The sequence below is a fragment of the Macrosteles quadrilineatus genome, unplaced genomic scaffold, assembly GCF_028750875.1.
Source record: "Macrosteles quadrilineatus isolate MER2022 unplaced genomic scaffold, UCM_ALF_1.0 Scaffold_10__1_contigs__length_6754688, whole genome shotgun sequence".
Taxonomy (NCBI): domain Eukaryota; kingdom Metazoa; phylum Arthropoda; class Insecta; order Hemiptera; family Cicadellidae; genus Macrosteles; species Macrosteles quadrilineatus.
Genome location: NW_026542603.1, coordinates 1,953,924 through 1,969,844, shown reverse-complemented (window position 1 = coordinate 1,969,844; position 15,921 = coordinate 1,953,924). Strand labels below are relative to the sequence as shown.

Here is a 15,921-nt window from a genome sequence, read left to right as displayed (position 1 = left end):
TCTGAATTTAAAGCACATCAAGTTTAAAGTTATAATAAATTATGAATTTTAAAATTTTGTCCTTTGTTTTAATATTTTGTGCAAGGAAACCCTTTATACAAATATCCTCAGACTATCATGATTTACGCAAATTTAGGTTACATATTTAAAAAGACATAGGAAATCTTATCGTTATGTAACTGTCACAAACAAACAATTTAGTGTAATGCAATATTCAAACAAATTAAGTTTTTAACTATTAGGTATATAGACTTCATCATTTTATACGGAAAATTTAAATATATGGTCAAATTATTTAATAATTTAGTTAGTTTTTATAATCTCCTGAGTAGTTGTGTTTATTTAAATATAATATACAAGACGTATAAAAAATGACCTTAAAATCTTCCTTTTTTACTACATTTTACTATATAGATTTTCATATTTTAAAGTTCTTTTGACTTTACTGATAGGTGTCATAAATGTAATGATATATTGCACGATTTGAAGATACATGTTGCAAAGCGCTTTTGTGCCAGGAGCATCGGTAGAGTCGTTAACATGGCAGTCGATGACAAAACAACGATTTTCGATGCTGTTAACATGCCTCTTGACAAAAACCGTCTCAGAATATTCAATGAGAATAATATACTAACTACATCAAAATAATTTAAAGTGAACACTCATGTAAAGTCTTTAAATTGTAACAAATTGTTAAAATGATGTTGAACAAGGCTAAGCTAGTAGGGGTTGCCTTATTTTACAACTAAAATCGTGACATTTCAGTTATTTCTTATTTGATCTTTTTGAACTTGGTGTTGTTTGATAGGAAATTTTAAATGATAAATAAAAACTTTCTTGAAATCTTTTCATAAAATAAGCTATTTTTAGCAATTTCAATTCATAACAATTTAAGTGTCCGCCATTTTGAAATGTTTTATTGTGTTAAGATAAATTTTGTTTCTGAAGTGAGTTTCTTTTACTTCATTATATATACCAAGTTCCATAACGATCGGTTGAAAAATTCAAAGATACCTATAAATGATAATGGGAAAAAAAGGTGGTCAACGAAGCGATTTTGGAAAAAAGTATTATACTTGATTTTCTCTATATTTTTACCCATAGAACTATTTCCTGGAGTTTGGCTGTTTACTTACGGGACACACTGTATAACTAAAATAGTGTAATAACATGTGATTTGTATGTCAGAGATTCTTGAAAGTAGTCTACTGTGATTGCTAAACAAAACGTCCAGGAAACAGTTTAAGATATTTCCTTGTCTTAAGCCCCGTTCACACGGGGCGAGTTTACAAGCTACTCGCCGGCTTTTTTACACGCAGCTAGTAAAATAGCTCAGTGTGAACGACGTACTCGCTCAAAAACTGCTTGTAAAAAAGCTCTGGAAAAAGTTGACGCTGCCGCTACTTTACACGCCAACTCGCCAGCTTTTGAGCGAGTAGGCGTGTAAAGTAGCCCAGTGTGAACACAGTTGCTTGTGCTTGTGCGCATGTTATTCAAAGATGTCGGAGGATTTGGTTCAAGCGAGTGGAAAAAGCATCGTGTGAACGACTACAAGCGCACTCGCCGACTCACCGGCGTCTTTCTACACGTCTGCGAGTTGGCGAGTGGACAAGCTCCGTGTGAACAAATACACACACACTCGCCAACTCGCCGGATTCTTACACGCTGGCGAGTAGCTTGTAAACTCGCACCGTGTGAACGAGGCTTTAGACGTATACGTTGGGAGAGTAATTTGCGAAAAACAGTTACAATGGCTCGAGTTTTGGCAAACTCACGCAGACTTACAATAGAAAAACCAATTCTCATTGTAATAAAATACTGTAAAATGTTAAAGAAGATGAATAAAGTACATTGAAAAAAATTAGACAACCAAACTATAAAGTGTTTCATACGTAATAGTTTATTATAGTTGAATATGATCAGAATTTAATTCTGTACCCATTCATGCTAGATGTAAGCAATGGATTATTGCAAATAAAATAACTATACATTCCAATTGAGGTAAATTAAAAATGTTACCATCATTTTTACGCAAATTGTTTTTTGTAAATGTTTTATTGTTTAATGGAAAAAAGTATGCTTAAAACAAAATTGGCAATCACGGGCCAATAAAAAAAGTCACACAAACTGCGTCTATCAGGTCGGATCAAAGTGCATCTCTAAAACAAACAGGATTCTGATTAATCTTGATATTAGACGATTAATTTTGAAAAGGTAATGTAATAATTAATAAAAAAATCGTGAACGAAACGTTGGCTTTGCTTGGAAAGAATGTTTGCATAAGCAAGATTTTAACAAAATAAAAAGTTAATGTATATTATAATCTGGTGAAGAAATCATTATGGCTTTATTGCGACAAAAGCTCACATACAGTTTCTATGTGATGGAATGCAATATGTTGCAAGGTTATTTTGTCAAAAAGAAAAAAGGTAGGCCTAAACACCTTGGAGTTTTTTCACTTTCAACCTCATCTTTTTTTACTATGGTGCTCAGTGCTTCTTTGAACTCAAAAGTTTCTGCTATTTCATCACCAATTAGTTCAAATTCTTCAGCTCCAATATGCTTGTAGTCCTTGTGGAAATCTTCCAGCAACTTCATAGATTTTTCTTTTAACACTGTTTTAAGCAATTCTCTAGAAGCCTGAAAAAAATAGAAAGTGTTGAAGATCAACAATAGAATAAACAAATAGATACATATAATAATTTGTCTTGGAAATTAACTCTTTATTTAGTTGTTATGTGAAGGCCATCTAAAAGCATCTGACTTTAGTATACTGTTGCAATAAAATATAATTTGTTGTTATTTTTCGTCATCAACTTTAAAAATTTCATTTCATCTTCATTTTTGTATAACAGATATATGATGACTATAACGTTGTAAAATACAATGTGTACAAAGAATTTGATTTTATATCATCACAGTTGACTAAGCGTTTTCTAAATTATGATTTATATTTAAGTTTCGCAAAAAGATTATTCATAGCCTCCCATTAATATAAGCCCGCGGCGTTGGTGCATGGCAACTTCACATCGGCCACTCTGTTTCCATCGTAATAAAAAAAGTGTAAACATAAACGTTGCTCATACACTCCATGGCGAATTATTGCAAAAGCCGATTCTACGGGGATGCCACGTTCGTCTCAACAAGGCCTTGTCTTAGAGAAGGTCGTAGTTAAATCAATTGTTAAAAGACATAGTTAATCTAAAACAGAAGGTATTTACTAATCTATTGGTATACAAATACCACTACTGTACGTTTAAAAATAAGTTTTATAAAATACAAGCCTCTGCTTGTATTTTATAGTGCAGCATCTGCAGTGGTTTGGATTTTATAGGTCTCACCTCTTTTGAAGGCTTCGCCGTCTGTTGGTATGATACTGATGCAATGACCACTAGCAGAGTTATTACAGCTACAACTTTCATTTCTAGAACCAACCAAACTCCTACAACATTCTTTATTAACACCCTCGTCTCATAATACAAACATAAATGTCCTAATACATGGACTGTAAATAATCTTTTGGTATTATACTGTGCTTAATAGGAAGTTACCCTACGAAGAATACGGCCTAAAAAATCCTGAACTGAAAATTTCATCTAAATATTGTAATCAATATATAAAGAAATGCATGTTATAAGTAACTCTAATTTAAACGGCGGGCACCGTTCTAGGTAGTAAATGTTCATAAGATATGATTTAAAACTATTATTAGGATTATTAATTCATGTTACATCGCAACACATACTGTACAACCATTTAATTTTCATGCTGTCAGTAGACACTTGTTTAGTTTTAATAAATCTTTGGCCTGAATTATTCCGTAAGCCAGCTTATACTGAATAGCAACCGAGATTTATTTTGAATTATTTAAACAGCTTAAGCATCTACTGTTTTTAAAGAACGTAGTGTAACAAGTGTCTGATATTATTCTGATTTCTAAATAATATTTTCTTCCTAAATCTGTGACGTTTTGATGGTTCCAATGAAAGGTGTGACATTTTTAAATAATTATTCGGTTCAGTTCAGTTTGGTAGAAATATTGCTCGCTAGACAGATGACATCATAGCACAACATCAGTGGCCTAAAGCAACTACGTGTAGATCTTTTCCATGCAAGCTTTTCCATGCAAAAAGCTTTTCCATGCAGTTGTTTCGTCTACTTAAATAGCGAGGAACTACCTAGTTCAACGAATTGCCATGGTCATACAAAAAGGAAATGTCGCAAGCATCATTGGTTCCTCACTCGCAGACGACGACCTTTCGTCAATATTTTATTTAAAAAATTGTTGCAACAATTACCATTAAATATACTATTTTTCTTAAATAATTATTAGCCAAACATAAGAGGAAATGCGCAATGTTCTGTGTATATGACTGTTCATTTAATTAACAAGTTAAAATTCTTATCCATAAATTGTTCAGATTGTTAAAAATATAAATTAATAAATAAATCAAGTTTTCAAAACACATCAAAGAATTATATACATTATTTTTAACTTTATCATTATATAATTATATGATTATTATATGATTGTATCATAATTATTATTATTATACGATTACCACTTATTATAATATGATTATTGTTACCTATAAAAAGATTTTAAAACCTCACTAACTCACTGTATATTACTATTTATAACCACTACCAAATCGGCATTTTATTCAGATTTTATGTGAACATAAATCATTGTTTTATGTTATGGTTATCTAAGACAATACAGTTTATAATTTATAGTTGTTGGTGTAATGACTGTTACAAACCCTGCATGCAATTGTAAGCAATTGGCGTAGCAATTAAAATAACAATCAGCTTGTGATAAAATACTTAACACATTGATAACGTTTAGATCCGTAGACAGTGTAAACTATCTTAAGTTATTGTACTGGGCTGTCGATGTCATTGTATAGACAAACTGTCCACCACTGAATTTGACATGTGTATTTGAGATATGAATCTAGAATTCTCCAGCCGGAATATCTAATAATCTTCTCTGTAGGAATAACAGGGAATTCAAATGTTTGGTTTTTAAACCCTCCTCAACATACAACATGTTTTTTCAACTCTGTCTGATGGCTGTAATAAAAACCGAACATTTCCTTGTCTTACCCTTAAAGCATGGAAATGCTCAGTTTTTATAAGGGACATAAAGATAATTGTCAAAAGTTTAACACTTTGTTCCTGTTATACCCGATTTTCCCGGTTCGTGAACTCGATCAAGTTTATTTAGTGCTACACCTTAATGCTAAATGTCATAAAATCGGACCATAATTAGTCAAGATATTTAGTTTACGGACACACAAATAAAATTCAAACGAAATCGAGTTTTTTGTCTCTAGGACATCTAATTAGAAAAAGGAATTCATTCAGGGTCTAGGTTGTTCCACCTACGGTAATAGCTTCAACCCTATGGAAATTTTGTAAGGTAAAAATAATGTTTGATTTGTCCCTTTCTGCTATTGGTATTGTTCTTACTAGCTTAGTTAAGAACATATGTAGAGATTAATCACATTATAGTATTCCTATGGGCAAGAATAAAATGTGTAATATCTCAAAATGGACTACACCAAACCCTAGATTGGACCAAAACCTAGGGCATGCTCCTGTCTGCAATAAATGTTAATTAGTATATTACAAGATAGTTAAAACGTGTACTTGTTTTTTTAAATAAAATTATGCTGCTTATCTGTCAATGATGTTATTTCCCATGTGTAATTTCTTGGAAATGCTGCAGTATTGCATTGAAATAAAAATGAGCAAGAGTATAATTGCATTTTTATGCTTTAAAAAATAATTAACTTTTTTTAAATATGATTTACCTATAAATCGCACCACCATTTCAAAATATAAAATATATGTAATTTAAAATAATGTTTATTGCAGTAAATATAGAAAGTATAGAAACAGGGTGAAGAAATCATTTTTGTTAATGTTTTTATAAAAGACAAAACAATATTTATATTACTTATTATAGTTGGCCTATAAGCTATAATGTTACATTAATTTTTAAATTTACAACACTTTTAAATACACTAAGTTTTTATGTATTACAGCAAATCACTTTTTATGGATGAAACTATTTTAGGTAGAAAGTAACTTTAAAAATCTCAAGAAATAATAGTTCACCAAATAATTATTTTTAAACCAATTACTTTAAATAAATAGTAAAGTCTTACCTTAACAATCCTTATTATTGTGGTCCGATTGAACCATGCCCTCGAGCCTGCCCCCAGACTAACAAAATGGAAGCGTGATCCATGCGCAGGCCCGAGGAGCGGCTCACAAAACTTTACTTAACAAAATGAGAACCATGGATGGAGGTTCGAGAACAACACGCCATTTGAGAGAAACGAGCTGTAATTAACCATTGATCATGAGTCGTGACATTCGCCCGGTGGAAATAGTCACGGCTCAACCTCCCCCCCCAAAAGAGGACACTCCTCTCCAAAAGGGACAAACAAACAAGCCTCTCCCCCACTACCTGAAAAGAGATTGACCTGAAAGACAACTCAAGTGTCTGTGGTGGGGAACGCCAAGGGACTTCCAAACTGAGGGGAAAACTCACCCCCAGGGTTTGCTCTGGCCAGAGCTGGAAAATTTTATGAGGGAAATTCCTTCGCAGAACACAGGGGACAGGAGAAATGATCAGGTTCTCTGGCCCAGTGCACTTCCCACCCAGACACAAGAGGAAAGAAAATTGCCTACGGAAGAGTTCCGCGGAAGGGCTTGAGATGAGAAATGTGCGCCCTCCGGAACACTTTTCCAGTCCGCGGATCTCCAAGCTCCGCCGTGACAGAAGTCAAAAACCTCAGGATGCGGTGGGGACCTGACCACCGATGACACAACTTTGCAGCTCTCTTGTCCACAGCCGAACTGGCTGGATGAGCTTTACAAAACACCAAATCCCCCACCTGGAAAGGGTTGTCTACTCTACCACGATTGTGCTTCCTCCGGACCAATTCCCTAGCTCTGATCAAGTTTCTCCTGGCCGCTTGCCAAGTTGCCTTGACATCAGCCGCACCAGGAGGTGGCAGAAGGTCGCCAATTCCCCACACATTCGCTAACGGGTTGTTAGGCGGATAGCCTAGAAACAGCTCGAAAGGGACCGCCTTGTGACTCTCATGGTGAGCAGTATTGAAAGCAAACTGAAGCCAAGGGAGTTCCTGATCCCAGGTGGTCTGCTTGTCAGCATGGAAAGCTATGAGAGCGGAACGAAGATTGCGATTGAACCTTTCAGCATGAGAAGGCTGTGGATAGTAAGGGGAAGTAGTCACATGGCGGATTCCGTGCCCAAAGCACATTCTTTTGAACAGATGGGAAACAAACTGTGTTCCGTTGTCGGAAACGATGGTGGCGGGTATTCCAAAATGTTGGAAGAGGTGAGTTCGAAGTACCTGCACGGTGAGCTGTGCAGTGGCATTCCTTAAGGGAAAAAGCCAACAAAACTTGGAGAAGGCATCCACACAAACAAGTAGGAACTTATTTCCTGACTTGCTACGCGGGAGAGGCCCTACATAGTCAATGAAAACCTTCTCCAAAGGTCTTTCCGCCACCTCAGATGACAACAAACCAAACTTAGAGTTTTGAGCGGGCTTGCTCAGTGAGCACGTTTGACAAGAACGCACCCTAGCAGCAAGATCCCGATCCATACCCTTCCAGATGAACATTTCCCTAACCTTCGCAATGGTCTTGTGGATACCTAGATGCCCACCCACAGGAGAAGAATGAAAATACTCAAAGACCATAGGGATTAGAAGACTAGGCAGCACAACTTTAGGTTTACCTCGCTGCCGAGCGCGACAGCAAAGGGCACCCTGGGACAGAAAATATGGGGGGTGGGCTCCCCCATTTTGAAGCTCACCAATGATCTTTGCCAGCTCAGGATCCTTCAGCTGATGGGGAATGAAATCAGAAAAGGCGAGTGGAAACTCCAAGAGCACGGCACAACCCGGGTTGCTCTTGGTCAGAAGGAGGATCGTCGGGTGAATAGTACATCCTAGATAGTGTGTCCGCAATCACGTTCTGTGTGCCTCGAACGTGTTGCACTTGGAACTTAAGGGACGATATTTGGACAACCCAACGACCAATTTTCCCAAGCTGGCGTGGATGTGCAAGAAGCCACGAGAGTGCCTGGTTGTCGGTTTCCAATAAAAACTCCTTGTGCTCCAAAAAGCGTCTGAATTTATTGACTCCAAACACGACAGCCAAACACTCGAGTTCATACACAGAAGAGCTTTTCTTTTCGCAGGGACTCAAAGTGCGTGAGGCGTACGCAATTGGCTGCCTAACACCATCCACCTCTTGTGACAACACAGCCGCAATTGCGACGGAGGAAGCATCAGTTTGCAAGACAAAGTTTTGATTGAAATCCGGCATCGCCAAAACAGGGGGCTGCATGATAGCCTCCTTGAGAAGAGCAAAAGACGTGTGCTGCGCTTCACCCCAGACAAACTTGGCGCCCTTCTTCCGAAGCTCATTGAGAGGAGCCGCCAATTCAGCAACATTGGGGATGAAGCGTCGGTAAAAACCTACCATGCCGATGAACCTAGCAATACCCTTGACATCTCTGGGAGGAGGAAACTCCCTGATAGCCTGGGTTCTAGCGGGATCGATGCAGACGCCTCTATGAGAGATAAGATGACCAAGGAACGAAATTTCCGGCTTTGCAAAACTAACCTTGTCAGGATTCACGGTAAGGCCAGCCCTATTCAATCTACTCATGACTTCTTCAAGATGAATCAGGTGATCTTCGAAGCTCTCACTGTACACTAAGAGATCGTCGAGGTAATTGAACACAAACTTGAACTTGACATCATGAAAGATGGAATCAAGGAGTCTGGTGAGAGTCTGGGCCCCCACAGCAAGACCCATCGGAACTCTGGTGAACTGATACAAATTCCACGGAACGCAGAAAGCAGTGAGAGGTCGAGACTCAGGTTTCAAAGGAATCTGATGATAGGCCTGATTCAGATCAAAAACAGAAAAATACTTGGCCTTACCGAACCAATCAAACGCAGAATGCAAATCGGGGAGAGGCACAGAGTCGATTTCAATTTGCGCATTCAATTTGCGATAGTCCAAAACCATTCGGGACTTGCCATTGGGTTTTGGGACGAGAAAAGCTGGACTAGCGTAGCTCGAACGGGAAGGTTCAATGACACCATTTTCCAGAAGTTCGTCAATGATTTTTCTGAGAGTTTCCATTTTGGGTGGAGCTAATTTGTATGGGTGAGAGCGAACGGGACGGGTATCTGTTAGACGAATCTCGTACTCTAACAGGTTAGTGACTCCAAGCTTTGGCGTCAGCACATCTGGGAAACGAGAACACAAGGTTCTGATGGCTTCAGCCTCGCAAGTAGTCAGATGCCCTAACGGATCAATTGTTGGCTTGCTGGGTATCTCAGGCTCGACTACCGCAGCACCACCACCAATTTCATCAGCAAAAGATATTAATACCCGCCTCGCAAATCGGAAAAAAACACTGACCTCTGCCTAAATCCAAAATTAGGCCAGTGTGCTTGATAAAATCCGCTCCCAAAATGACAGGGAAACAAAGGTCCTTAGCCACCCAAAAACTCCAAACCCAAGAAAAATGTTCAATTTTGAACTTGAAACGGGCTTCATAGATGATGGGAAGGGGTGAATTTGACGCAGTCCAGCAGATAGGGGTTTTTCGCTCAACTTGCTTGATAAGCCCAGACGATTCAAGTTTTTCAAAAAGGGACAAGGAAATGAGGCAACGGGCTGACCCAGAATCCACTAGGGCCTTCTGCACCGTGGAACCTATGAAGATGTTGAGACGTGGGCAAGTTGAGCGCGCCGCTTTCACGCCCATGGAAGCAAGGCCCGCAATCCCCCGCAGCAGAGGCTCGGTCACAGGCACAACACTCCCAGAAGGGGAGGCAACAGAAACATTAACTGACTTTAACTTAGACTTTGACTTACTTGAAAAAACTTTCGAATTATTGCCCTTTACATTATCACCAACAACCTCACAGGAAGGATTGGGCAATTTTTCCTCCTGTGAGCAAACTAGTTTTTTGGACCACGTCCAAAATTTCCACCTTGACGGCAATGCCGCCGAATGTGACCTGGTTGCCCACAACCAAAACAAACAACAGGTTGCCTCTGCCACTGCGGCGGTTCAGGACCCAACCCCACGGGTGCTACGACAGCATGATGACCAGCTAGGGGAAGATGCCCCGCCGCTTGGTCTCTCTGAAAATCAGCGTCCTGGACAGATCTCGAAAGGATGGAAAGTCTGTCCAGATCCGCAAAAGATGAAGGTCGTGGTGCAAAAACCAAACGGGAGCGTTCCTCAGGCTTCAACCCCTGAAGCACAATGTCAATGAGCTCAAGCTCACTGATTCCCAAACGCAAGACCCTTTCCACCGTACGAATGTCCCCCACGTACTGGCTGAGAGACTCGGCTGGCTGCTGAGGACGAAAAACTCTCTCAACTTTCAGCTTCTCCATGACCCGACGGGGCATGAAAAGCTCCAAAACTTCTTTATGAAAAACATCAAAGGTGACGCCTCTGCGCAAACAATCAAGCAATCTGTCCCCCAACGGTTTCAGACAGTATGGAGCAATGAGTTCCATCAAAGTTGCGTCTGACATGCCAGGGTATTCACGCATGCGCAAAACACTCTCCAGAAAAAAACAAAGACCATTCACATCTAACCCGTCCACCGGCCGGAAACCACTCAGGACAGAGGCAAGGGGATGGGGAAGTTTGCCAAAGGAGTTAGAGATGGAAGGGGAACTATGGACTTGAGAAGGAAAGAGAGATGGGGACTGGACATTCAGCGTAGCCGCAGCCAAGGTGGACGTGTGAGAGGGGGACGGTGTGACATTTGCATTTGACATTTGAACATTTGCAGGCAACTGGAGCAGTGTACTTGGCGTAGGCGGAGCCTGGGGGGTACCCACTGGAGTCACATCAACTGACCTTGGCACTTCGTTTGAAATTTCCGAAGAACGGTTGTCTTCAAAAATTTCAACTTTCTCTTTGACAGACTTTCCTGCCTTAATACTCTCCAAAATTCCTTCCAGCTCAAGAATTCTGGCTTCCACCCAGCTCTTGTCCTCATCTTGGATTTCAGGTTGCCCCAAAACCAAGAGTAGACGCTTACGCCAGTGCGTCAGCTGTGTGATAGCAGAACCCTTAGCTGAGCCCGTAGGCAAACTACTCCAACTATCAATTTCCCCACTTAGCTCTTCCATCCTCTCTTTACATGCCTCCAGTTCCTCATCCAAACTGAGCGACTCAACCCAAGCTTGAGGCATGCTAGCAATTTGTCTAAACTGTGTACGCAAAGTGCGTACATCAGTTCCAGGAGTTTCCCCCCGGGACCGCACCTCGTACACCAGCTCCGGCTTCCTCAAATATTCCGGCACAATTGACGCCATACCGAGTCTCAACCAGCACTTGACTCAAAACAGACAACAAAATTTTTTCACAAAACAAACACAGAAATTTAATTCCTAAGGCTTCTGGACGTTGATGCCTACGCACCTGATGGGGCCCAAAAGAAGAACCTGCCCATTCATACCGCAAGTACCGCAAGAAAACAACAACAAATGACCCACGAACGTACACACACACAAACATACACCGATACATACACTAGACAACACCTAACACTTGTGTGATGGGGTGTACACACAAACCTTTTTTTTTTTTTTTTTTTTTTGACACATGACCATGCTTTTGACACTCTTGCTCCCGAAGGATGCAAGTCATTACCACCGATTCCACCCGGTGCCTCGGCCAAAGGGCGAGCTCCTAATAAAAGTGTTTACGCCCCACCACAACACAACAAGGCCCTTTTCCAAAACTGCCAGGCCAGAACATTTCCAAGAAACCAATCCATCCACGGCTCTTAAAAAAAAAAACAGAACGTGGACAGTGATCGCATCTCTAAGTATCCGAGTTGTGAAACCAAATTTCACGACAAGGCACCCAGGACGCAACCAACTAACCACGCTCTGCTACCAGATGAACCATGCCCTCGAGCCTGCCCCCAGACTAACAAAATGGAAGCGTGATCCATGCGCAGGCCCGAGGAGCGGCTCACAAAACTTTACTTAACAAAATGAGAACCATGGATGGAGGTTCAAGAACAACACGCCATTTGAGAGAAACGAGCTGTAATTAACCATTGATCATGAGTCGTGACATTCGCCCGGTGGAAATAGTCACGGCTCACGATATTAATTTCAAACCCGTAGGTTCATCATCAGTCGGAAGATTTAGGTAGACCAAATTTGTTATAAAATCCACCCGATGGGTTTCGTAGAAAAGTTGACATTTAACACGAAGACACACATTACAGTTGACATAAATAATATTCGTAGTTTAGGGATAAAAACCATGGTTTTATAAAACAGTGGGATAACCTCACTTCAGTCAGGGAACACGCTGCCGGCAGAACTGTGATTGTATTTGATTATATTTGACAGTTCTGCCGGCAGCGTGTTCCCTGACTGAAGTGAGGTTATCCCACTGTTTTATAAAACCATGGTTTTTATCCCTAAACTACGAATATTATTTATGTCAACGGTAATGTGTGTCTTCGTGTTAAATGTCAACTTTTCTACGAAACCCATCGGGTGGATTTTATAACAAATTTGGTCTACCTAAATCTTCCGACTGATGATGAACCTACGGGTTTGAAATTAATATCGGACCACAATAATAAGGATCGTTAAGGTAAGACTTTACTATTTATTTGATTATATAAGCAATCCAGAGGCTGAAATGATAGACAATTACTTTACGAAATACAAATTTTATATTGCAAAATAAATTTTAAATGGTTTCATTACTAACATCTTTGCTAAAGGAGGAGGATTGACCATTAATACTCACTAACTATGTGAAGGCTATAAATAGCGGTAAATTGAGGATTGTGGATAAACAATTTTGTAAACAACTCAAATGAGTTTAAACATTAAACTGTTTACTAATGAGGGAGATAATGACTACACAAACAATTTGCTATGCAATACAGACTATTTTGTCAAACAATACCGGGCCACAGTGTTTTATACGGCAGTTTATATTATGGTTTTTCGTCGTACTGCAGCAAAAAAATTATAACACGCGTTGTGGGTGATAGCAGCTCTTTTTCCCTAGCGAGTAAAAAGCCTTTAGTCCCTAGGGTGTAAAAGTCAGCCGTTATAAACTCAGTTGTAAACTTAGATTGTAAACAATCGAAAGTATGGAAATTATTGTCGATTAATTATATCGGTTGTAACTATTATTGCATTCTTACATCGATAGTATAATGTATACTAACACAATCGTAATAGCCAAAATGATTGAATCACTTACTTAACTGCTTGTTTGCATGAGAAAACTTGGAAACAAGATATATGTCATTTTTAAAGAGTTATCTTTATATGAAAAGTATTTTTGCTTTCTTTTTGAGCTATACGGCTATATCTCAAATATACCGTTTTTCCTTTTATGATTATTTACCTTAAAGGTAATCCATGAAGTATCCAGATGATATTTTTGGTTTAAAAAATGTTAGTTCACACTATAATGTAGTATGTGATTGTTCATATAACGTGTATCAAAATCGCTAGTTGTTTCTATTACAGTGTTATGTGGTTTTGGTTAGTTTTTTATTAAGGTTGGTGGCTTCTTTTAACCTTACAGTTTCCTGTCCACATAGGTCTCGGACTATGGAACGTATCCAGATAAGCAAGGGGTGAGCCAGTACAGTAAAAGGATGAACTGTGCTGATCAAGAGTAGTGGCAGGTATTAGGACTTGAACCGACGGCATTGGTGCCTTGGGTCTACTGAGTCACTGAATTACTAGATTAATTAACCATTATAAGCTCAAATCCATGTTGGTTGTTTTAGCATCAACCGCATTGTCAGATATGGATCACTGCAAGACAATTATACTTATAACCAAACAATACAAATGACTACGCGGATGAAGCCGACACCCACCACGATGGACCCTAAAGATACTGGCCGCGAAAGCCTACGTATTAAAAGCGCAGTTTTTTTACGCCAATATTTGTTTGCATATTTATCCTTAAGACATGGGTTTGAAAAGTGCATTTTACAAAGGGAATATACTTTGTGTAGGATTATTTAGAAGAACAATTAGTGTAGGCAAATTAAATGGCAACAATCATTAACATGCCATAAGAGTTAGTAAAACACAAAACAAAACAGGGAAATTATAATATAAAATATATTTAAAACAATTTAATGTGTCCAATTTTCCTGGTTATTCAAATGATACTACTGTGATGTGAATACAAATCCAAAGCGTTGTATGCTCTAACACATGTGTTGTTGTGTAGGGTTAAAAACACAAAACAATTCATTCATATGAAATGCAAACTTATCTGAGCTTAGTTTATACACTATTGGGCAATACTAAAATATAAAGTATATACAAACATTCCAGAGTTAAAATGCGTTCAAGCAATCTACATTGTGGCAAAAAACAACATTCTCCACAACTAAATGTGTCATGTTTTACCAAACCATGCTATGGCTTCTTCTTAAGGACATGTATTTAAAAATTTTAATAATATTAAAATGTTAAAATACATATCCTTTGTACTATAGGTACGATTATTATCTCTTATTATATTTTAGGTACGATTTAATAGAATTATTTAGGTATTATTCAGGCTATCTGACTCATTGACAATACAAAATAAACCATTTAACTGAATACCAACTCTAAAAGCCAGTAGTTTGATAATATATTTTCCATTCTGGTTACAAGTTTCTATGATTTCAGTAAAAAAGTGTTGATTCTTTTTAATGGATTGATTTTAATATGATAGAATAAAGCAGTGTTTATGTGAGTTTTTAAACAGCCTATCTATATATTATTAGGTGAGCATGTTTCTTTAAAACGTTTTTTCCCAGCTCGTGTACCTCGCAAGGAAAGTCTACGCTTAATGTTAGAAGTATATTTTCCTGTAGATGTGCAGAATCCTTTTATAAATGAATAAAGCTGAAAAATAAGAACACAAAATTAATTTAAAATTAAAAAGAAATTAACATATGAACCTTATGGGTGCCATGCTGGTGACGAAATCAGAACATAACACAAACGGAAAATCAAAACAAATTAAAGAAATTCCAACCATATGTTTCATTTACAGCGTAGGGTGGAAATAGGGAGTCTGCGCATTACATATTTTCGGTCGAGTTTTCGACCACTCGACGACTTCTAGTAACTATAAATAACGGGTACTAGTAAAACTCAAATCTGTTATTAATTTGTTAATCTTACCAATTAGGATATTTCTGATATGACCTTATGTTAAAGTATAAAACCCCTACCGAAGAGGTTTACCGCTTCGTTTGCCGCATTCAATACATTAGTAGTTGGCATCGATAAGATATTATGAGGTTGTATTGGGACCGTACATAGCATCATTGATAATGTTTATAGCGACTACATTATTGTTATGGTAAAGTTTATGATAGTTGACGATTTATACATTACTACCTCATTCATTTGTCATTACCAAAAAATTATATTAAGTGTGTGTCCCAGTTTTAATAAATATTTCTATAAATGAAAAAAAAAACAATAAACTTTTTAAATACACGATATACTTATAATAATGTTGTTTTCATGCTTGCTTAGGGTAAACACAATAAAGAGATTAAGGAACATTTTTTGGTAAAGATTCTTTTAGGCATATATGCAATCGCTTGGTCTGCATGTATGCTGTGATAAGGGGTATTTATACAATATCGTTGAACAAACAAACCAGTTATAGATACGATAAATTGACAGAATACCTGCATTTAAAGATTGACTAATGAAACTGCAAATATAACAGTAATATGTTATGAGTGTAAATGTGTAATATGTGTATGTGTCTAAATGTATTGATACAATATTATTACTATATGAGTGTGG

At 38.1% G+C, this 15,921-nt stretch overlaps 1 protein-coding gene across 2 annotated transcripts; it reads right to left on the bottom strand.

The window, feature by feature from the left end:
* Window positions 1-1,882: 1,882 nt before the first annotated feature.
* Window positions 1,883-3,582, bottom strand: LOC129004713 (uncharacterized). Of its 2 annotated transcripts, XM_054433287.1 has the most exons (3): window positions 3,342-3,582; window positions 2,444-2,640; window positions 1,883-2,159 (listed from the first exon to the last, which is right to left on the bottom strand). In XM_054433287.1, exons 1-3 carry the CDS (start codon window positions 3,420-3,422, stop codon window positions 2,147-2,149), a joined length of 291 nt encoding a protein of 96 aa, XP_054289262.1. In that variant the 5' UTR covers window positions 3,423-3,582; the 3' UTR covers window positions 1,883-2,146. The 2 variants fall into 2 exon arrangements, with proteins under 2 accessions (XP_054289262.1, XP_054289261.1); XM_054433286.1 differs by having other exon boundaries at window positions 1,883-2,640; window positions 3,342-3,575.
* Window positions 3,583-15,921: the final 12,339 nt, after the last annotated feature.

Bases quoted from the DNA above. Each gene is read 5' to 3' on its own strand.
- LOC129004713 (XM_054433286.1), bottom strand. From the start codon at position 3,422: ATGAAAGTTGTAGCTGTAATAACTCTGCTAGTGGTCATTGCATCAGTA. The intron at 2,641-3,341 runs GTGAGACCTATA...TATTTTTTTCAG, and splicing joins CGGCGAAGCCTTCAAAAGAG to GCTTCTAGAGAATTGCTTAA.